General features: G+C 41.3%; 1 protein-coding gene across 7 annotated transcripts in view; it reads right to left on the bottom strand.

Annotated features, from left to right (window-relative positions):
• Positions 1-22,874, bottom strand: part of LINGO1 (leucine rich repeat and Ig domain containing 1) — a 560,070-nt gene that overhangs the window by 132,823 nt on the left and 404,373 nt on the right. For 6 of the 7 annotated variants that reach the window (XR_011030329.1, XM_068275717.1, XM_068275716.1 and 3 more), the window contains one exon: positions 21,543-21,627. Coding sequence is in view for 1 of the 7 variants with exons in the window: in XM_068275715.1 (XP_068131816.1) it covers positions 21,543-21,627 (85 nt within the window). In the remaining 6 variants the exon portion in view is untranslated. Of the gene's footprint in view, positions 1-7,768; positions 7,792-21,542; positions 21,628-22,874 lie in introns of those variants that run through there. The other variant, XM_068275720.1, reaches the window with a different exon arrangement.

Raw genomic sequence — 22,874 nt, 5'->3', positions numbered from 1 at the left:
TAGTCTACTCCTCAATCTCTTTCTCCTCTCCTGTGTCCTATTTATCCACTGTGATCAAGGGAATTCTCCATCCTCCATTTTGAAAATGGCCATTACTTCATAACAGCTTCCTGGTCAGCACACTGTTAAACTGTAATATCACCCCCTTGAACCATAGGGAAACATGGACATTACTTGGCACATCTCAGCTATAACTGACATCAACTGATACATAACTGACAGCAACTGATATTGATTGACAGAGGTGCCATTCGTGCTACTGACGAGCTACTGTTTGTCCCCTATCTTATTGCCTGATGGAGCGGGCTGTGCCTGCGAAACGCGTTGCATCTTTTGGGGTACCAATAATAAATGTATTTGTTTAATTCAGACAGTATTTTGAGTCTGCTTTCCGGAGGTAAGTCCACCACTGCCTCCCAGCAAATTTTAAAATTTTTATTACCTTTTATCCTGCTGGCGCCTCTGTTCTCTTACGATAATACTGTGTCCACCCCTGGTGGAGGGGTGACCTACCCCTACTTTCCTGATCTACAGAGAGCGACATCTTAATCCTGAGTGAGGACAGGTCTAATCTCCTCACCTGCATCTACAGTGGTTGCCTAAGAGGTAACCCATGTTTGTGAGTATATTCATCTCACACTTACATTTATCCACGGTTTCCAATACATACTACACTATATATGGCTCTCGGTGTCTCCTATTTAGCAACTGATACATTTCAGTTCTGACAAAATGTTGTCAGAACTGGAAGGGATCATTTTTAGAAGGAAATGGTGAGCTTCTGAGAGGAACTGACGGTGAGTTTAGTATGTAATATTCATTTGAAGTTACCTCATGTGTTTATTTTAAATAATTTTACTCAGTTCAGGTTCCCTTTAAGAAGCATCTGCCTATTCTGCTCTTTCCAGAACTTCCTTTTCTATTTCTATTGTTCTTTGCTGAACCATACACATCCCATTCATGTGATTCTGCCATTGTTGAGCAGAACCACTTTTGCACTCTGTGCAAGTGAGTGCTTAATAATACTCGTACCACATACCTGGAATAAAGAGATGTAAGGAGCATGTTTGATTCATGCAAAAAAGACCAACTCTTCCATTGTCAGCTCTTTTATATTGTCATTCTTTGCATAAACACTGCACCTTTTTGGCTAATTTCTTTAAATGACATATTCAGCATGTGAGCAGGGTGCAATAATAGTGAAGAAGATGTAGAAAAATCGTCATTGCAAACGCTATCCTCCAGTGACAATATCAAAGAATATAAAGCATAAGGAATTATTAGTATTTTTGCTTTCAAAAAGTATTTTGAATAGATCAATATATTTTCATTTTCTACAATGTTCAACTCTTTAAAAGTTTTGGACCTGGAAAGTTCTAGATTTTTCACAGAAAAAGCATTATCTAACCCGAACAATCAGAATAAGCAGAAACAACGCAAACTTTTGCCATACTCTGTTAATTAATATAAAGAGTTGCATTTTGTTTAAATTTACCCTGAACCCCTGAACCCCCCCTGCTTAACTCCTCATTAGTGATGAAAAAAATCTCTTGATATGCCTTTACTGGCCCTCACAGTGGAGCAGCAATAAGGGAGGTAGAGTTTTGGACCACACCGAGGCCCTGTCCCTCCAGGGGTCCTCCTCCACTGCATTAGCTTTTCACTGATGCTGAGCTGGTTGTGATCACCTCTATAGATTCTTTGATTAGCTGTGTCATTAACAAAAGTGTTCCACTAGCCTGCTTAAACTTCTATGGCACTACAGCTATCTTTATAGAGTGATTGTATGAGCCCAATGTAAAACTTGTACTTGGGTTCATAGCTCCTTAGCTTACTGTCACCCAAAGGGCCTGGCACTCACAGTGCTAGGACACAGATGAGCAATGACTTCTGTTGCTATGGAGGGAGGAGGGCTGCCGCCACACCGCATGATTTTGTGGCTCCTAGTAGGCTGGGTAAGGAGGGAGACACTGCACTCACTTGTGATGATCCGGCACTCCATATGGCAGCACATTAGGATGGATATACACATGCTAGATTCCCAGCAGGGAAAGCACCCAACTGACCAGGTTTAGTCTAGTGTGTATACGAGTCTAAAAGAGACAATGCATAACATTTTGGGCACTAGAGCCTTGACAACAGTGTACAATCTGCATGGCTGTATGCTTGAAGTGCTGAAAAACAGTGCCATTCAGAAAACATATACGTTCCTGCTTCCATCCCTCACTTACCTTACCGCATTGCTGCAACTCACATACCGATATTAGTTTCATATCTGTTGTCTAATGTATTAAGGGGACTTCCAATGGAACTCTCATTAGGAAATATGACAGATTTGCATCAGCATTGGGCTAAGTGGTTAGCTTTCTTGTCTTGCAAGTACAGAGTACTGGGTTTTTATTCTTACAAAAGACAGTATGTGCGTCCTCCCCTTATTTTCTCTGAGTTTCTCCTCACAAACCAAAACCATACTAACAGATTAGTTGCCATCTGACCAAACTGGCCCCACTGTATGTGTGTGCTAGGGACATGACATTGTGTGAGCTCCTTTGGAGGCAAAGCCAATGCCAGATTTATACTTTTTCCACCCCTAGGTCAAATATCTTGCAGCTTCTTTTCCATGTGCAGCAGCTTTCCCTCCAGTTTCTTGTGCAGCCCTCTCTTCCATGTCTAACATTCATGTACAGCAGCTTCCTTCAGTTTTATACAAGTCCCTTGGGCAGCTCCTTATTTGCAACCTCTGTATTCCATTTGCAGCCTCTTTTTCCTTATGCAGCAATCCCTCTTCCATGTCCAGCCAACACTTGGCCAGCTGCCACCCAAGGCACGGGCCTTGGTGGCCTTTCCAGATATGGCCAGAGCCAGATATGTATAGTTCTATGAAATGTAGAAAAGCTCTACACAATATGTTTGTGTTATAGGAATACAGAAAATAACTACATCTCTAATAAAATAATTGAAAAATTGTTACAGAATCCAAGCATTAACTGGCTCAGTCTAAGACCCTGTGGACAGTTGAAATAAGCCAGGAAAGTTGCTCTTACTGATTACAGTAGACAAGATTGCCAAAGGTTAGACGCCAGCTGCAACTTTATAGGTACATTGGATACACATCTCCTGTGATTCGTCCAGCTCTGCAATAACACTTTATAAGAAACAAACCCATAACCTGGCACGCGATACTGTTATATCCTGCATATAATAAAAGTGCCACAAGGATTTAAAAGGGTATAAGTCCAAGCTTCATGTTCTTCATATTGCTGCAACTCCAAAAGGCATAACATTGGCATTCGGAAGAATACGATATAAGCAGGGTTTAAACTGCTCAAGTGCAACAACACTTTGGCAAATCTAGTTGATAAACCAGACCTGTGAACACTCTGTGCAGCAAAGGTCTATTACCTGCAGCCAGATTGATCCTCCCATCTGAGCCTTAAGGTCCAGTAAGGAACAAGTTAATTATCCCATGAAGGAAGCACTGGGATACAGAAGGTGATTGATGCTACTATTGATCATGGGATTAATAGAGAATGGATCAGTCTGAGAGGATCTAATGTCTACTGGTATTGACACAAGAGATACAGGAAAGCCAAGTTAAATGAATGAGAGGAAAGAGAGGAGAGGCTGCATGAGAGAGATTGCAGTTAGCAAGGGAGGAGGGAGAGAGAAGTAGAGAGGAGAGAGACAGAGTGAGAGGGAGAAGAGAAAGGGGAGAGACAAAGAGAGGAGAGAGCGGAGAAAGAGAGGAGAGGCTGCAGGAGAGAGATTGCAGTTAGCAAGGGAGGAGGGAGCGAGAAGTAGAGAGGAGAGAGACAGAGTGAGAGGGGGAAGAGAAAGGGGAGAGACAAAGAAAGGAGAGAGCGGGGAAAGAGAGGAGAGGCTGCAGGAGAGAGATTGCAGTTAGCAAGGGAGGAGGGAGAGAGAAGTAGAGAGGAGAGAGACAGAGTGAGAGGGGGAAGAGAAAGGGGAGAGACAAAAAGAGGAGAGAGCGGGGAAAGAGAGGAGAGGCTGCAGGAGAGAGATTGCAGTTAGCAAGGGAGGAGGGAGAGAGAAGTAGAGAGGAGAGAGACAGAGTGAGAGGGGGAAGAGAAAGGGGAGAGACAAAGAGAGGAGAGAGTAAGGAAAGAGAGGGGAGGCTGCAGGGGAGAGATTGTAGTTAGCAAGGGAGGAGGGAGAAAGAAGTAGAGAGGAGAGAGACAGAGTGAGAGGGGGAAGAGAAAGGGGAGAGACAAAGAGAGGAGAGAGCGGGGAAAGAGAGGGGAGGCTGCAGGGGAGAGATTGCAGTTAGCAAGGGAGGAGGGAGAGAGAAGTAGAGAGGAGAGAGACAGAGTGAGAGGGGGAAGAGAAAGGGGAGAGACAAAGAGAGGAGAGAGCGGGGAAAGAGAGGGGAGGCTGCAGGGGAGAGATTGCAGCTTAGCAAGGGAGGAGGGAGAGAGAAGTAGAGATGAGAGAGACAGAGTGAGAGGGGGAAGAGAAAGGGGAGAGACAAAGAGAGGAGAGAGTGAGGAAAGAGAGGGGAGGCTGCAACGGAGAGATTGCAGTTAGCAAGGGAGAAGGGAGACAGAAGTAGAGAGGAGAGAGACAGAGTGAGAGGGGGAAGAGAAAGGGAGAGAGTGAGGAAAGAGAGGGGAGGCTGCAGGGGAGAGATTGCAGTTAGCAAGGGAGGAGGGAGAGAGAAGTAGAGAGGAGAGAGACAGAGCGAGAGGGGGAAGAGAAAGGGGAGAGACAAAGAGAGTAGAGAGTGAGGAAAGAGAGGGGAGGCTGCAGGGGAGAGATTGCAGTTAGCAAGGGAGGAGGGAGAGAGAAGTAGAGAGGAGAGAGACAGAGTGAGAGGGGGAAGAGAAAGGGGAGAGACAAAGAGAGGAGAGAGTGAGGAAAGAGAGGGGAGGCTGCAGGGGAGAGATTGCAGTTAGCAAGGCAGGAGGGAGAGAGAAGTAGAGAGGAGAGAGACAGAGTGAGAGGGGGAAGAGAAAGGGGAGAGACAAAGAGAGGAGAGAGTGAGGAAATAGAGGAGAGGCTGCAGGAGAGAGATTGCAGTTAGCAAGGGAGGAGGGAGAGAGAAGTAGAGAGGAGAGAGACAGAGTGAGAGGGGGAAGAGGAAGGGGAGAGACAAAGAGAGGAGAGAGCGGGGAAAGAGAGGGAAGGCTGCAGGGGAGAGATTGCAGCTTAGCAAGGGAGGAGGGAGAGAGAAGTAGAGAGGAGAGAGACAGAGTGAGAGGGGTAAGAGAAAGGGGAGAGACAAAGAGAGGAGAGAGCGGGGAAAGAGAGGGAAGGCTGCAGGGGAGAGATTGCAGCTTAGCAAGGGAGGAGGAAGAGAGAAGTAGAGAGGAGAGAGACAGAGTGAGAGGGGGAAGAGAAAGGGGAGAGACAAAGAGAGGAGAGAGTGAGGAAAGAGAGGGGAGGCTGCAGGGGAGAGATTGCAGTTAGCAAGGGAGGAGGGAGAGAAAAGTAGAGAGGAGAGAGACAGAGTGAGAGGGGGAAGAGAAAGGGAGAGACGCTGAGGAGACACATATAGAGAAGATAGAGAGAAAAGAGAGAAAATATACAGTAGGTAAGAAAAAATTAAGGAATGGGACAACCACACCAGAAATATAATCCATACAGGGTAAATGAATCAATGTGGGAAATAACAAATAGCATAACTAACTATATTGTGGCCTTAAACATCTGCTCATATCAAAAAATAAAAATCAGATAAAAAAAAATCTGTATTCCTCATGTCATTCTATTTCATCCTATTTGCTACTGTAAAATAAACAATTTAGTAAGACATTTTGGGCCCGAACCAATTCAGGTTTTCTCGTAAGTTTTCTCTTAGGTGATATTTTCACATTATTAATAAAAGGCATTTTAAAGTGTACCTGAACTCTTGCACAGTACAGAAGGAAAACATAGATACTGTAAATGCACCCTGTATGTATTTAGAGAGTTTAGCCTGTTTAATACCCCCCTTATCGGTGACTAATCACAAGTTGTAATTTGATCCCTTAGCTGTGTCAGCTGACTGCCGCAGTAAAGAGGCTAATTAGAAAGCACAAGATGTTAACAATATGTCGGCTTCCATGAAAGCAGGAAGTAGACACACTGCAGATTTATTGCTGGATTTGTGTCAGCTCTAACAAAGAAATATTTTTCTTTAAAGAAAATCTGTACTCTAAAATTCTTACGATAAAAAGCATACCATTCTATTCATTATGTTCTCCTGGGCCCCTCTGTGCTGTTTCTGCCACTCTCTGCTGCAATCCTGGCTTGTAATTGCCAGTTTTAGGCAGTGTTTACAAACAAAAGACATGGCTGCTAACCAGCTTGTGATAGGCTGAGAGAAGCTCAGTCTGTGACTCATACAGAGCCTGTAGGGGGCGTGGAGAGGGTTTGAATAGCTTCTTCCTATCACAAGCAGAGCAGCATATTCCAGCCTGAGCCGACAAAGCTGACAAAGGAAAAAAATATTAGATTATATAACAGTGATAATAAAGCCACTGTGCAACTAGGAAAGGCTGCAGTAACACAGACCACATTAGAACAGGTATAGGAATGTATAGGATAGAGGAAATAAGGCTGAAACTTTTGTTACAGAGTCTCTTTAAAGGTTATTATGCTGTTGGCTATGTTTTAGAGCAGAAAGGAAGTTTAGGTCCACTTTAAGCCACCAGCAAGCAAGAAAATACTCAAATATTTTGACAGTGCTTTTTCACCTCCTATTTTAATTGCAGAGTACAAATCTTATTTTAAACAGAAGATGAAAAATTGTCTCATAGGAGAAAAAGTACATTGAATCTGGCCCTGCAAGTCTTCAGAGACTGCACCCACCTGTTTTGATGTCACGCATTACATTGGCATACAATGTTATGCAACTACCAAACTCCTGTAGTTCTTTGAAATCTACTTTATTACTGCATGTCACAAGGGCCATAATTAAACAGCCTAAATGGATACGGCCATCAGCTCTCCTGAGTGGTTCTGCATATTGTCCAGACAGACCAGCGCCCCAGCCTCCAATCAGGCTGCTCATACAAACCTGTATTTTCCATCTGAACATCTCTGCAATACTTTTCCGAGTGTGTAATAAAAGACTTCCTTTACCTGACTAGCCCATAAATGTATAATTATAATCCCTTTCTGTCCCATTGTTTTCTGATATTAATGGCTTTCTTCTGTAAACCGTAATTTGTTTCAATTTGCCGTTGATAACCTGACAATGCATTTGTGCATGTTTTTGTACCAGTGGGATGTGAAGGCAAGTCTAATTTTATGTGTCTGTTGTGGCAATTATAATGTTTTGAGTTTAACAGTTTATGAAAAAGGAAAAAGAAACAAAAGAGGTATTAACAAAACTCATCAAAAGATATATTTTAATCTGAAATGGCTGTGCAGTTCCACTCAGTTTTAATTAGTTACATTTAGGCAAGGAATACACTTGCTGGAATCATGCATGTTTTGCCGCGGATGGCAAAAAGCACACAGCTTCATTGGCCATTGAAGTCAATGGCCCTGCTCAGGAAACCCACGTTGTTGGTGTTCATTCCCAATTTGTGTTTACTATTTTCCCCACCATTTTAAATTGCACAACTTTCTGCTTTTTTTGCAAGACACGCACGTTCGCAATTACACTGTATTCGTCTGTGGAAAAATCGCAGAATAAACGTGAAAAATAGTGTGCAGGAAATGCAATCACAAACATCCATGCAAGTGTTCCCTGACTAATGTGGAAAAAAAAAACGTATTGTGTTCCTACGGCCTTTGCACCAGCACCCATATTCAGATTTACCTCATATATGGGCCTTCAAAGCTTCATACTTTCATTGTTCAGTGTGTGTGAATGATTCAAACCCTGTACTATGATGCTTGGATCTTGTCAGTCACTAGGAATTGCACAGAAGCATAGTTTGTGAGGAGAGGATGTACACTTAGGTTTCACACTGCATCCCTGAAAGGAAAGTAGATATATTTGTAACCTGGCTATATATAATGATTTCACCATCTTCTCATCTCTAAACCATATCCTGCCTTTTAATTAGTCTGCAGCTTCTCTTCAAGCCAGTTATGAGACCTATCTTTAGAGAATGAAGCACAGCATGTAAAGTATAGATGTGAGGGAAGCAGACAGACTGACCACCCCATCTGGCCTACGATGAAGTAAGGGGGGAGATAGGAGAGCAACAAAGTGATGTAAATTATATGACTGTGTCCAGCCAGAGCTGTCACAGTGTGTAACAGTCAGCCTGAGGGCAGAGAGAGGAAGAGCGCTGGAGAAGGGGCAGCATAGATGAGGCAGGGAATAAGAATGTAGAAGAGCAAGGCTCATACTGGATATTAATACAGAAAGCCAAGGTAAGAAAAATGTAACCCACAAGTGAAATGAGCAAACTGATGAAATGCATAATTGTCCACTGCCCTTGATTTACTTAGGTATGTTGACATTTTCCTTCTTGAACATGAACTCATTTATGGAGACCAGGATCCCTGGAAAAGTAGTTCAGTACATTAATTCAAACTCCCATTTGTATAGTTGTTTAATTAAAGAGCTATACTTTGTTTCCATTTGACTCCATCACCAAACTTGAATGGTTACCATATTTCATGCCCTTAAAGTTGTACTCTATAGAAGTCATGGCAGCCATGTCATTTTACAGTGATGATAGCCAACAATCATGAAACAGCTCCAAGCAAGCTGGCAAAGATATCTCCATAATCTTAGGTTGTGTGTGGGCCATACACCTGGCTGTCTGTAAGCTAGCTGGGTGCCTTTCTTTGTTGGTCCCTCAGAGAAAAAACATAGAACTGTGGTTCTTGACTTGTACTGATGGTGAAGGTGGTCATACAGAATAATTACTTGCATAGTTCTTCCCCCACTCTTCAAATTATGCATTAAAGCCTTGCATTTTGAATTACTTGTGTTGATGAGTTATATCTCACAATGTTTATTGCATGAATAGTTTGTATTAAGTCAGCAATGCATCAGTAATGCAGCAGACAGGCAATTTCAGTGGCTCCCGTCCACATTGAAGTGATGCAATGCAAGGATAAAGGAGTTCAGCTTGCTGCCGTTCAGAGTGACAAGATGTCTTCAGTTACCGGTAAACTGAATTGGTCGGGCATTATTCCACGTATGTTTTTGTTAGAAGGATAATTAAAGTACACTTAAACTGACTGATGGGTTTCATGATAAGTATATCCTTGTTTACGTCTATTGAAAGAGAATCTCTCCAAACTATATCATTGTGTGAACCAACCCTTAACTTGGACCAATGCTATGAATTTGCAAAAGTTACCAATACTGGCATCATTCTAAAGGAATTGCTAATTGCCTGGCTGTCATGTGAATCTTTTGGCATCTGTTAGTTTTTGAGTCATACATCTACAACAAGCACGTGGCCACTGGAGTTGATCTGAGCCAGAAAACATGATCTGCATAATATCCAGCAACTCATAGTATTATAAGCAAAAGATCACCATGACAACCAAGCAACTAGTATCCTTTAGAAAAAGACAAGTAATGCCAGTTTTCTCATATAGTTATTGGTCAGCCTAAAAGTGGACTTATCTCTTTCCGTGTCTAAACGTATACATGTTTTCAATGTACACTAATGATGTATTTCACTGTTAAAAAGTATCCCTTGAGTTCTTCCAAGTGCCTAAGCAATAAAGCTTGCGGTCTCAAGTGTAATGTCACCTATAACATGTAAACTAAGTTTGCCAAGGCATGAAGCTTGGATACATGCACTGCACAACAGAAGGTAAACAGCCCAAGTTGAAGGACAAAAAAAAAAGAAAATGGCTGCCCATACTGTGGAGTGGACACTAATTTGGCAAGTAGTGTATTTTGGCAGCTGCACAACTCCCTGGCTTCATTTCATTGACAGGTTTCCTTGAATGGAGGTTTTACTGCGATTATAGCTTTGTTCAGTTTAGTATAGTTCCACATTAGGAAAACAACAATGTACTTTGCTAAACACCCACAATTGGATATGCACAGTTGAACACTGGGGCATAAAAGAACGCTTTGCATGACTCCACTCGCTATTCTTTAATGAGGAATAATACCCTCATTATCTCTGTGATGGAAGGAGCAACATACAAAAAAGGCAATGCTTTACAGTATTTTAGTTGAGGCCTTTCGGACTCCCGCATCATAACCTAAATAATTAGAATGTCCTGTCTGTTCTCTAACCTGCAAATAAACCGATGATATTACATTCCATGTCCAGGCAAAAACTGTATATCTGTTGACTAAATTCCCCATATTTTGAGGTAAACAGTGGCAGTCATATGACTCCAACCAGGGCTGTATTTAGGATTTGGGCAGCCCTAGGCAACTCAGACCTATGACGCCCCCTCTTCCCTTTAGAAAGGATAACGGCTGTGGCAAAAAATGGGCATGGATATAAAAATGCAGTGGGCATGTCCATAACATACAGTGGCCATGACCAATTAAAATTTCCTAGTAAGAGTGCTACCCACAGTCAGTGGGCCCTTGTTTCCTCCCTGGACATGAGTAAAGTGACCATAAACAAGCAAGTAGGAAATGTTCCCACCATAAAAACACATTAGCCAGTGTTCTCTCCTACAAAATAGAGGTAAGGATTAGATTGTGAGCTCCTGTGAGAAAAGTCAGTAACATGACTATGTTCTCTGCAAAGTGCTGCAGAAAATACCAGTGCTATATAAATACATAATAATAATATGGTAGGTTATTAGACTATGACTATGGTAAGATTAGATTGTGAGCTCCTCTGGGGACAGTCAGTGACATGACTATGTTCTCTGCAAAGTGCTGCAGAAGATACTAGTGCTATATAATACATAATAATAATAATAATAATAATATGGTAGGACATTAGACTATGACTATATAATCGTCATGCGGCAATCTTTCACAAAAAAATGCGGTATTCTTTCACCATAAAATAATCGTAATGCAGCAATGTTTCACCATAAAACAATCGTAATGCAGCAATGTTTCACCATAAAATAATCGTAATGTGGCAATGTTTCACCATAAAATAATTGTAAATGCCGCAATCTTTCACCAGAAAATAATCGTAATGCGGCAATCTTTTACCATAAAATAATTGTAATGCAGCAATGTTTCACCATAAAATAATCGTAATGCGGCAATGTTTCACCATAAAATAATCATAAATGCAACAATCTTTCACCAGAAAATAATCCTAATGCAGCAATCTTTTAACATAAAATAATTGTAATGTGGCAATGTTTCAACATAAAATAATCCTAATGCAGCAATGTTTTACCATTAAATAATCATAAATGCAGCAGGCCTTAACCAGAAAATAATCTTAACGCAGCAATGTTTCACCATAAAATTATTGTAATGTGGAAATCTTTCACATAAAATAATCGTACTGCGGCAATGTTTCACCATAAAATAATCGTTATGCAGCAATGTTTCAACATAAAATAAATGTAATGCGGCAATGTTTCACCATAAAATAATCGTAATGCGGCAATTTTTCACCATAAAATAATCGTAAATGCAGCAATCTTTCACCAGAAAAAAATTGTAATGCGGTAATCTACCATAAAAAAAATTGTAATGCAGCAATGTTTCAACATAAAATAATCATAATACAGCAATGTTTCACCATAAAATAATCGTAAATGCAGCAATCTTTCACCAGAAAATAATCGTAATGCGGTAATCTTTGCCATAAAAAAATTGTAATGCAGCAATGTTGCAACATAAAATAATCATAATGCAGCAATGTTTCACCATAAAATAATCGTAGCGCAGCAATGTTTCACCATAAAATAATCGTAATGCGGCAATCTTTCACCATAACATAATTGTAATACCGCAATCTTTCACCATAAAATAATCGTAATGCGTCAATCTTTCACCATAAAATAATCGTAATGCGGCAATCTTTCACCTAAAATAATCGTAATGCGGCAATCTTTCACCATAAAATAATCGTAATGCGGCAATCTTTCACTATAAAATAATCGTAATGCGCCAATCTTTCACCATAAAATAATCGTAATGCGGCAATCTTTCACCATAAAATAATCGTAATGCGGCAATCTTTTACCATAAAATAATTGTAATGTGGCAATCTTTTACCAGAAAAAAATCGGAATGCAGTTCCTCCGTCTGGTCTTCCTATTTTCAAGGGCCTGGCTGGGCGGCTGGGCAGTTGGGCTGAGTCTGAGAAAGCTGGTCTGGGCTGCTGCTGGCTCACTGGCGTTGTCACCTCTCACCTCGTTCTCCTCACGCTGCCTGTCAGTCAGACCCCAGGAGGAGGGAGGAGACGCTATTTGCCGGGCTCAGTCGGGCTGGACCATTAGGAATGGGGGGGAGGGGGGGGAGCATGAGGCCAATATAGAGTAGACTATACGGGAGGTAAGTATGACCTGTGTGTGGTTATTTTGACTTTTTATTTTCAGTTCAGGTTTTTCTTTAAGAGATACGGGCCTGACTCCAGCTGAGCTCCATAGTTTCAACAATTCTCAGTTAGGCTGAGTTGCCTTCTAGGAAGGGAGGCTTGAGAGAGCTCACAAACTCTTCCAATTAGGACACAAAAGTGGGTGTGGCTAGCCTAGCCACTCCCCCCAACACACACACACACTCCTGAAGGGGTCAATGGAGAGGTAGGGTGTGGCCAGTAAAAAAAAGTGGACTCTAAAATATGGTAGGGATATCTTTTAAATATATTATTACACCGGACAAAGACTCGCACAAAATGAAAAATCATGAAAAACATGGTGTGGTCAGAGTATTTAGTTTTAGATTACATAAAGGCAGATATAGCCTCATAGCAAGAACTTGTGGTCCCCAGTAAACTGTACCTGCTTCTTTCCAAGCTTTAAGGGCTCGTTCACACCACAAGAGTTTTCTGAGAGCTCAGAAAAAAACACATATATAAGTAGATAAATACTTGCTCTACTTACATAACATATGTATTGCACTGTCCACATTTTGATTTTAGTGATTTTTCTACAGTAAAAAAAGAGAAAATCCTTCTTAGCATTTCCCATCTTAACTGTGGCTATTTTGAAGCCAATTCTGATGTAATTTCCTCCCTTACTCTCCTCTGCCTGATTTGCCCACCCTTCACTATAGAAAGTGCATTGTCTCAACATGAGCAATATTGGCCAAACAGAGAGGAACAGAGATGTGGGAGGGGAAAACAGGAGGGAAAGAGGCTTCAGCCAATCAGGCTGCATTAGTTGAGTCTGAGGGGAAGTACAGAAGTAAAAAAAGGACAACCCAGCATGCCCTGCAACTTCCTGTACCAAATAAGAGTCAGGTAAACCGGGGAATGATCATTTATCAACAAGAAAAGTAATAGTGATTTTAACTTTTCAATTGCCTGGTTAGCATCCTTATTACTTGTTTACCAGATAAAAATAAGGAATTGATTTTTTATTTTATGCCCAACAGTTACACTTTAAAAGCTCTTGCTAATGTTATCCTATGTGTGTGTTCACACTGAAGCAATGTATTTGTGTAAAAATCACCCATAGCATTGCATTAGCAATTAGCTTTTAAAATCTCTACCACTTAAAAAGCTCTTGTAGTGTGAATCAGCCCTTAGATCAGATTAGAAAGGGAAAGGCAGCAGTGGATTGCATGCTTTGTGCAACACCAGCTGGAGCAGAGTTATTCTATGTACACCTAGGTAAGCTGTCTTGTACCGGAGTCCCCCCTCAACCATGTACTGCAACCTGCTTTTCCATGCATAACCACAGCAACCTTTTTCATGTGAACTCCCTTGCTATGTAAAGAATCTACATCCACGATGAAAAGGCTGCCTCCTACTGCCGTGTGTGCACGCTTATGCAAGCACATGCACACAAGTGTAAGTGCATAATCTGGTTTAAAAGTAAATGAATCCTGAAATTAGCAGCAGTCATTCAATAATACCTATACGTGTTAATACACCTTTAATGATTGCATCCTGTAGCAAAATAATTGATTTTGATGGTTTTTATAACTGTGAGATCTATGTGAAAATTAGGAAGAGTGAATACTAAAAAAAAAAAAACTATATTTTCTGCATTTACATCCAATTGTTCCTACAAAAATGCCTGTCAAGAAGAATTATTGGAAAAAATATTACCCATAGAACGCCTAGATTGTCCTGAAAAAAACAACTATATATATATATATATATATATATATATATATATATATATATATATATATATATATATATATATATATATATATATATATATATATAGTATCACTTTGATTTTATAAGTAATGAAAAAGTTATTGCTGTTTCAATAGCGACACATTTGTAATGTAAAAATTGTCAATATTGTACGGGGTAAAAAGAAAAAGACAGGATTGTGAAGTGGTTAAACAATGAAAATTGCCTGGCTGTCCTGCTGATCCTCAGCCTCTAAGGCCTGGTGCACACCAAAAACCGCTAGCAGATCCGCAAAATGCTAGCAGATTTTGAAACGCTTTATCTTCTTTTTCTGTAGCGTTTCAGCTAGCATTTTGTGGTTTTGTGAAGCATTTTTGGTGTAGTAGATTTCATGTATTGTTACAGTAAAGCTGTTACTGAACAGCTACTGCAACAAAAAACGCCTGGCAAACCGCTCTGAAGTGCTGTTTTTCAGAGCGGTTTGCGTTTTTCCTATACTTAACATTGAGGCAGAAACGCCTCCGCAATCCAAAATCTGCAGCAGCCCGGGAGTATGCGTTTCTGCAAAACGCCTCCCACTCTGGTGTGCACCACCCCATTGAAGTACATTACCCAAGTGTATCCGCAGCCGCAAGCGGATCGCAAAACGCAGCCGAACCGCTCTGGTGTGCACTAGGCCTAATACTTTTCGTCATAGACCCTGAACAAGCATGCAGATCAGATGTTTGAAATAGGGTGCATCAAAATCTGTTGGCCCTCAAACTACATTGAAGAGGTAAAATTGGCCAATCTGAATTGGATGTGTATACCAGGCTTTGAGACTTAATGCATTTGTTGCATGTTTGTTTCAGATGTGTGATTTAGACACTACTGATGCATTAAAAAGATCATCAGGATGCCAGTCAACTGGTATTGTTGAAAATAAAAGAAATATGGTAGCCTCCATACCCTTTCACTTCAGTTGTCCTTTTAAAAATCAATTTTTGAACATTTTAAAATGTGGTCACATGACCTAAGCAGTGCAAATGAGGGTGTTCACTTTATGCTCTGTGAGCAGAGCTTCTGCTTAGCTTTAAATCGCGAAAGAATTTGCAGCTAGTAAATCTGGAAGTCTGAGCAGGTACCTGAACAGGTTTATCTGGCATCAGCTAACCCCAGAATTTATAACAACTCTAGCAGCGAGCGCCTCCACAGATTTAGGAAGCATTTGTTGCTGGAGATGGGCTTTAGGCCAGTTTATGAGCAACATATCCGAACATTTTGGCCAATCCATGTAAACTGTGGCCAATTGATGTACTGATACAGCTGTTCAGTGCTTGGCTGACCACACTGCACAGAACGTTCCAGTTTTTCTCATGCTTCATAACATACTGACAGCCCTATCAACTTACATTTCATTTACAAATAGGCTTTTAATGTAGATACACACCGCTTTCACTGCAGGTTGTATACCTAACTGACCTAATTGCTGATGGATAGCTGCAGTGTAAATTTGGCACCTTCAGAAAAAAAATTAGAGTCTGTGGAAACAAATGGTTCAGAAACTTCCATTTGATCATCAGGTTTATTTTTCACTATGAATGATCTTTCCAGGTGGCAACAAACAAATGATGTCTGCCAAGAAGTCAGTCAGTCGGGTTGGATGTTTTTGTATGGCTGTCTGTACCCTGTATTCTGATGCTGGCGCTATATAAATCAATAATAATAATAATAATAATAATAGTATAACATTGCGGTCATGTGTATGCAACATCACTGGCTCATGGTACCCACTGTCAGTGATCTGTAGCATTGTCTATACAGAGCATTGTCATAGTGATCTACCATTCATCTGGCAGCAGCTCATTCATTTCTGTGGGTGTTTTACATAGAAGTGTGTCAAATAACACAAGAAGGTTGCAAAGAAAGCAACCTTGGGAATACAATTATCAACGTTCTGTGTAAGCCAGTAAATAGTCAGACACTGCACTCATTCACTAATAACAGACACGCATGCACTGACTGTGTAGATGACTTGTCTTCTGGCTCGGACAACTGTTTTTAACCAAATAAGAAATTTGGTTACTTTCAGCTATGCATCAAAGTCAAACTTTTAAAGTAACTTTTTGGCCCATATGCAATTCACTTGTTCTCCAGAGTTTTCTCCTTGTTTAAATTTTCACAACTTTTAAATAAAATGTCTTTTACGCCACCAGCAAGCAATAAAATACTCCAAATAATTTTGACAGTACTTTTTCACCTACTTTTTGGTACTTTTTCCATTGCAAAGTGCTAAAACGTTGATTAAAATTGAAGATGAAAAGTTATCTCCTAGGAGAAAACTCAGGAGAAAAAGTGAATTGCTTATGGCCCCTTGTCATAAATGCCTTTAATCCACCAGCAAGCAAGCAAATACTCAACATAATTTTGATGGTACTTTTTCAACAACTTTTAGGTGTAAAATACTGAAATGTGAATTTAACCACTTCAGCCTACAGCTTCGAAAATCTTATGCATCCGAGCAATGTTCACCTCCCATTCATTCGCTAATAACTTTATCGCTACTCATCAAAATTAATTGATCTATATCTCGTTTTTTCCGCCACTAATTAGGCTTTCTTTAGGTAGTACATTTTGCTAAGAGCCACTTTACTGTAAATACATTTTAACAGGAAGATTAAGATAGAAATGGAAAAAAATCATTATTTCTCAGTTTTTGGCCATTATAGTTTAAAATTAATACATGCTACAGTAATTAAAACCCATGCATTGTATGTGCCCATTTGTCCCGCTTATTACACCATTTAAATTACGTCCCTATCACAATTTATGGCGCCGATATTTTATTTAGAAATAAAGGTGCATTTTTTCAATTTGCGTCCATCACTATTTACAAGCTTATAATTTTAAAAAATTTAATAAGATACTCTCTTGACATGTATATTTAAAAAGTTCAGACCCTTAGGTAACTATTTGTGTAGGTTTTTTTTTTTTATTGTAATTTTTTTTATTTTTTTTTTAATACAAAAATGTATTTGGGTAATTTTAGTTTGGGAGGTAAATAGCCAATTTTAGATGTAATATAATGTATTTTTTTATTCAATAAAGGTATGTGGGTGCAGTTTACTTTTTGGCCACAAGATGGCCACATTCAAAAAATTCCTGGATGCGAACGATGTCGCATCTAGGAACTAAAATGAAGAGAAGAAGTTTCCTGGGGGCAGAAATACCACGCTCTCTGATGAGAAAGCGTCGGTATTTCTGCCGGGGACTTAGATCGGTGAATGGGAATTATATTCCCATTCACTGATCGGGGGGGCAGCGGGAGGCAGCGGGAGCGCGCGCGGGCGCGCGCCCGATCGCGCGCACCACACGGCTGCAGCACCACTGCCTATCTGGACAGATATATGCGTCCAGATATGGCGAAGTGGTTAAAGATAATATGAAATTTATCTCCTAGGAGTTAACTCAAGAGAAAAAGTTAACTGCATATGGGCCTTTACGTATACAACCAGTGGTAAAACTGCTATAGTACATACCCAAAATCTCTGGTGGCCACGTTCAGGACATAATCAGTGGTATTTTTAGTAACTTCTCCCAGTAAAAATGTTTCTCCATTCCGCTATTCCATAAAGGACCACTAGCTTGATAAATTGAAAACTTTAAAATTCATATGCAAGCATACATATCATATGTCCACATGTCCTAGAGTAAAGTGAATTATAATGATTGAAAGAACTCCCTGTAAAGGATCTATACAAAGACACCGGGCTGGTCCAGATACTCCCAGGACGGTGTTATGGCACTTGCACTGTGCTTATGCTGTCCTCCTTTATTTTGTAAATAAAAGAATCCTGGAAAATCGCCCATGAGGAGATAGACTAGTCCAAAACCAGAAGTCCGAAATGTTAGATTCAGCACACATCTTTCCATAACCCCACCCTTTCTTCCCTTCTCCCCATCTACCCAACTCCAACCAAGCCTCAACCTAATAACCATCCACCTCACCCACCAAAGCTCCCTCTCTCCTGTGGCTATTGCTATCAACAACACATCCATCCACCTTGTCCCTCAAACTGGCTGCCTGCGTGTTAAACTCCACTCAGCACTCTACTTCATCCACCACATCCATAGTGCTGCCACTTCCATCTCTGCAACAATGCTAAAATCACCTCTACCTAGCTCCTAAGAACACCACATTCCTTGTTCATGTTCTGGTCATCTCCTGTCTGGACTACTGAAATGCCATCCTTTCTGACTTCCTGTGACCAGACTCTGACCCTGCAATCCATTATGACGCTGCCAGGTTCATCCACTCCTCCTGCTGCATCAGAATTAAATTTCAACTTTTCTGCACGGCATACAAATCCATACACCATACTCCCCCTTAGTACATCTCGGATCTCATTCACAGATACTCCCCCACCCACTCTCTCTGCACCTCTAATACTCTACAGATGTTGTTAGGTTTACAGAGTATACTGTTGACCTCTCCACTGAGGTAAGGCGTTCCCAAGGCGCAGAGTCTAAGTGACCACGGGTCTTCACCAGAGTGACCGCAAGGGTGGATGGACTTTGCTGCCTAGTGCCCACCAGGTTGCACCCCAGGCTATCCTAACAGTGGTTTGGAGAACAGGTAACACTGCAATGAGGAGACAGCACACAGTAGGTATAAACTTAAGTACTGCACAGGGAGTGAGTAATTGCAGCCCAGGAAACAAGCAGAAGGTCTGGGCAGGTGGAAAAAAGCAAGGTCGGTAAACAGGCCAAGGGTCGAGGGCTGGTAACAGGCAAACATGATCGGTGACCAAGCCAAGGGTCAAGGCAGGCAGCAAGTAGACGTAATCAATAACATGCCAAAAGATAGGATAACGGAGGTCAGGATGGTCAGGAAACAAGCTGGGTCAGGATAGTGGAGATCAATCAGATTAGCAAACAACACAGGCAACACCAAACAAAGCTGAAACGAACTATCAGCACTGGCAACAGGGAGGAGCTGGCTTTTATAGGCGGATTCCCGTTCTGGCTCCAAGTTTTAACACTGCGCATGCATGTGCGCGTATAATGGTTGGCAATGGGAACGTGCACGCGTACTTTCATTCGCGTTTTATTCGCACTTGCAAAGGCACATGCCAGACCCGAGAAGACAGCCCAGCACTCCGTAGAGAACTCGGAAACAGACAGCAAACTAGGCGTGCACCACGAACCACCAGATGCTGCACAGCACCATGGTAAGCCTGACAGATGTCCACCCTCGCATCACTTGCTCACTCACCAGGCTCCAGGACAGCAGCCCTTAAGGTAGCCATACACTGGTCGATTTGCCATTAGATTCGACCAACAGATAGATCCCTCTCTGATCGAATCTGATCAGAGAGGGATCGTATGGCTACCTTTACTGCAAACAGGTTGTGATCCGATTTCAGCCTGAAACTGTTCACAATCTGTTGTGGTGGTGCTGCTGCTGCCGCCGCCGCTCCCCCCCCACCACATACATTACCTGCTCCGCCGGCGCGACTCCAGTCCCCCGGTCACCGCAGCGGTGACCGGGGGACTGGAGTCGCGCCGGCGGAGCAGGTAATGTATGCGGGCTCTATTGCGTCGGTCGTCGGGCACTCGAACGACGCTAGCGACGCGCTCCCTACCCGCGGGCGATCGACGGTAATTTTCCGCACGGAGCGATCGACGGGATCGGACGAAATGGATCGAAATTCGGCGTGCTGCGGGAACGATTAGCAGCAGATTCGATCCCAGTGATCGAATCTGCTGTCGAAACGGCGGCAAATCGGGCCAGTGTATGGCCAGCTTTACTCTATGGAACTCCTTCCCCCCCCATCAGGCTTGCCTTCACCTTCAGCTCATTCAAGCAGGCCTTTAAGACCCATCTGTTCACCATTGCTTATCCATTATTTTCATAGCTTCAACCCCCTTAGATTTACACATCACTCCCCCTAATGTGTCCCTCTCCCCCATCCCTTAGATTGTAAGCCTATTTGTCAGGGCCCTCCTCCCCGTGTGCTCTTCTCTGCCCCCATAAGGACTCAGTGGCTCATCTGCTATAATTACCCCTACATTGCAACCTGCATACTATTGCTTACTGATATAATGCCCCTGTGTAACATTGTTTGGTGTTGTAATGCCTTAATGCCTCCCCTATCTAGTGTACAGCACTTCGTAATACGTTAGTGCTTTAGAAATAAAGTTTATTAACAATCTTTGCTACCTAGTGTACAGTGCATTATCCTCTGTGACAAATGTATATTATATACAGTATGTATGCATGCACATGGAATTTTAATTTTACAAGTTTTTTAAACAGTGGTCCCTAAAAGCCCAATGTAATTAATTTGTTTGATTGCAATTTTAGATTATGTGGTAAGGAGTTAGAAACTCTTTTTGTTGCTGACCTATTTTCCCATCTGTGAGAATTGTAATCACTTGTTGTCCAGACCATTTCTCCACGATTCACAGAGAGAGAAACAAATAATTTTTCTTTTTTTTTTGAGAATGCAATGGTTAAAATACATGACTAGTTTTGATTTCTGTCCCTTATTTCCTGTCCATGGTACTACTAGTTTTCATATTAAAACCACATAACTCTACGAAGACAAGTAAGGGGGGATCTCTCCAGTAAGGACACCAGCAGTGCAAACCCCCAAAGAATCTGACCCTTTTCCCACTTAGCAAATTAAAAAAAATCTTAGACTAGGCCTTAACCTTTAGACTGCCAGCTATTTATTTAAAAAAAAGCTACACGCCAGTGCCATTTATGTTTGAACTGTGTTTATGAAATGTTTTGTGCAAATCCACAAGTACCAAAGTCCAGAGTAGTCAGTAGGGATGCCATTGAGATACAAATGCATTTAAAATTATTGAGAATTATGCTAATTATTATGATACAAAATTATGCTAATTATTATAGTACTCTATTGTAAGATGGACTAATCAAAACTTGAAATGAAAGCATTTGATTGGTTCATTTTCAAGCAGGATATATTTGCAGTAACCTTTGCATAATTCTGCATCATCTTAGAATTATTTGCATATTTCAAGTAAAGTTTGTGGCAAAGGAATAGGGAGAAACAAAAATGCCTAAAGATGTTTACTGTAGACGGAAGTAGTTTTGTAGTAAAATGTCTTTACATGTCCATGGCATATGGATGCAAAAACACAGGATGCCTAATAATGTCCGTGGCAGTCTAAGGGCTCGTTTCCATGCAGCACAGCCCCGTGGCTCTGCATGTCACTTCCGGCGCGCATGCATGGAAACGGCAGACAGTGCAGTCTATGCACTGTCTGCTGTCCCTGCTATGACGGTTACGAAAGTGCGCTCTATGGAAACAAGCCCTAAGGTTTAATGCTGATTCAGGTATTGGTAAACAAAACAACAGTGTGGTGTTGTGGAAGCTTTCCTAGGCCTTCTATCTACTTGGTTTTATTTACCTTGATGAGTCGCACAGAAGGACACTGACTGGCCACAGCAAACAGATTTGGAGTAGTTTGGTCTTCCAACACCAAGTCATGTACTCTGAAAAAGAAATAATTAAGAGTATTGATGAGTTTACATTCAACAAAGTATCACCTTCAACATGATTATGTTCATTTGGTGGAACTAAAACTAAACTGTGAAGGCAATGGGCTAATGATAACAGGGCCGGCTCTAGTTACAATGCGGTTCTGGGCAAAATTGACATGGGGCCCCATGTTATACTATAGTGTCATACTATGGTGTCTGCCTATATTGGCTTTAAAGTAGACACTAACTCTTGTACAGGACAGAAAGAAAGCATAGAGGAATGTACCCTGTATATAGTTAGAGAGTTTAGCCTGCCTAATTCCCCTTCATCTGTGACTTAGCACAAGTTGTCATTTGATCCTTCAGCTGTGCCAGCTGACTGCCATGGCAGAGAGCTAATAGGTAAACACAGGATGTTAACAATATTTCTGCTTTCAATAAAACAGGAAGTCGACAAACTGCAAATGTATTGCAGGATTTGTATAAGCTGTTGCTTATCTTTTAGAGGAGAAGTACTGAGTTCAGGTCCGCTTTAATACCGAGATCAATTATTGTGCATCTGGAATGGAAAGTTATACAAGGTGAAGTTGCCCTATCTTCTATGCTTAGTCCCTTTTTGTGTTTAAAAACCAACACTCAATGGATTCAATTCAATTAGAAGAGAAAAAAAATCTGTGGTGTGAGTATAATCATAGTCACGCCTTGCATACACTTTAGCAGCTGACTCAATCAGCAATGTGACACCTGCCATGCTACAGCAAATACTGATTCACCTGCTGCATTATCACAGTGTACTTGAGCATTAGCACGCTTGGCTTCAGCATCAGGAAATGGATTTTAAACAAATTGGTGGGTGTTATATATTGCTTTTGCTGAGCTTTCTATTAAATGGAGCTTTCAGAGTCTACCATAAGTCACTCCAAAGGATCTATTGCCAAAGTTGCGGAGACAGTTACCACAACTTCTCCTGGGTGGCAAGGCTGAGATAAGCCCCTTGTCCTAAGATATGGAAGGCGTGACTATCAAGGGGGAGGAGGTAAGTATACCTGCCCCCCTCTTACAAAACACACCCCATGTGTAGCTGCTAATGTTCATGAAGAAGATCCCCCCCCCCCCTCCCCCAATGGCTGGCTCACACATCCTGCCAATATATCTGCATGGGGGACAAAGAGGAGATCCTAATTTTTCTTTACTACTAATAAAGATGTAATCTAATTAAGAAGATAACAGTAAATATTGACAAATAAAAGATAGACACA

Source organism: Hyperolius riggenbachi, chromosome 3, assembly GCF_040937935.1.
Source record: "Hyperolius riggenbachi isolate aHypRig1 chromosome 3, aHypRig1.pri, whole genome shotgun sequence".
NCBI lineage: Eukaryota > Metazoa > Chordata > Amphibia > Anura > Hyperoliidae > Hyperolius > Hyperolius riggenbachi.
Note: the sequence above shows the minus strand (reverse complement) of the source record. Positions and strands in the feature narration are given on the sequence as shown.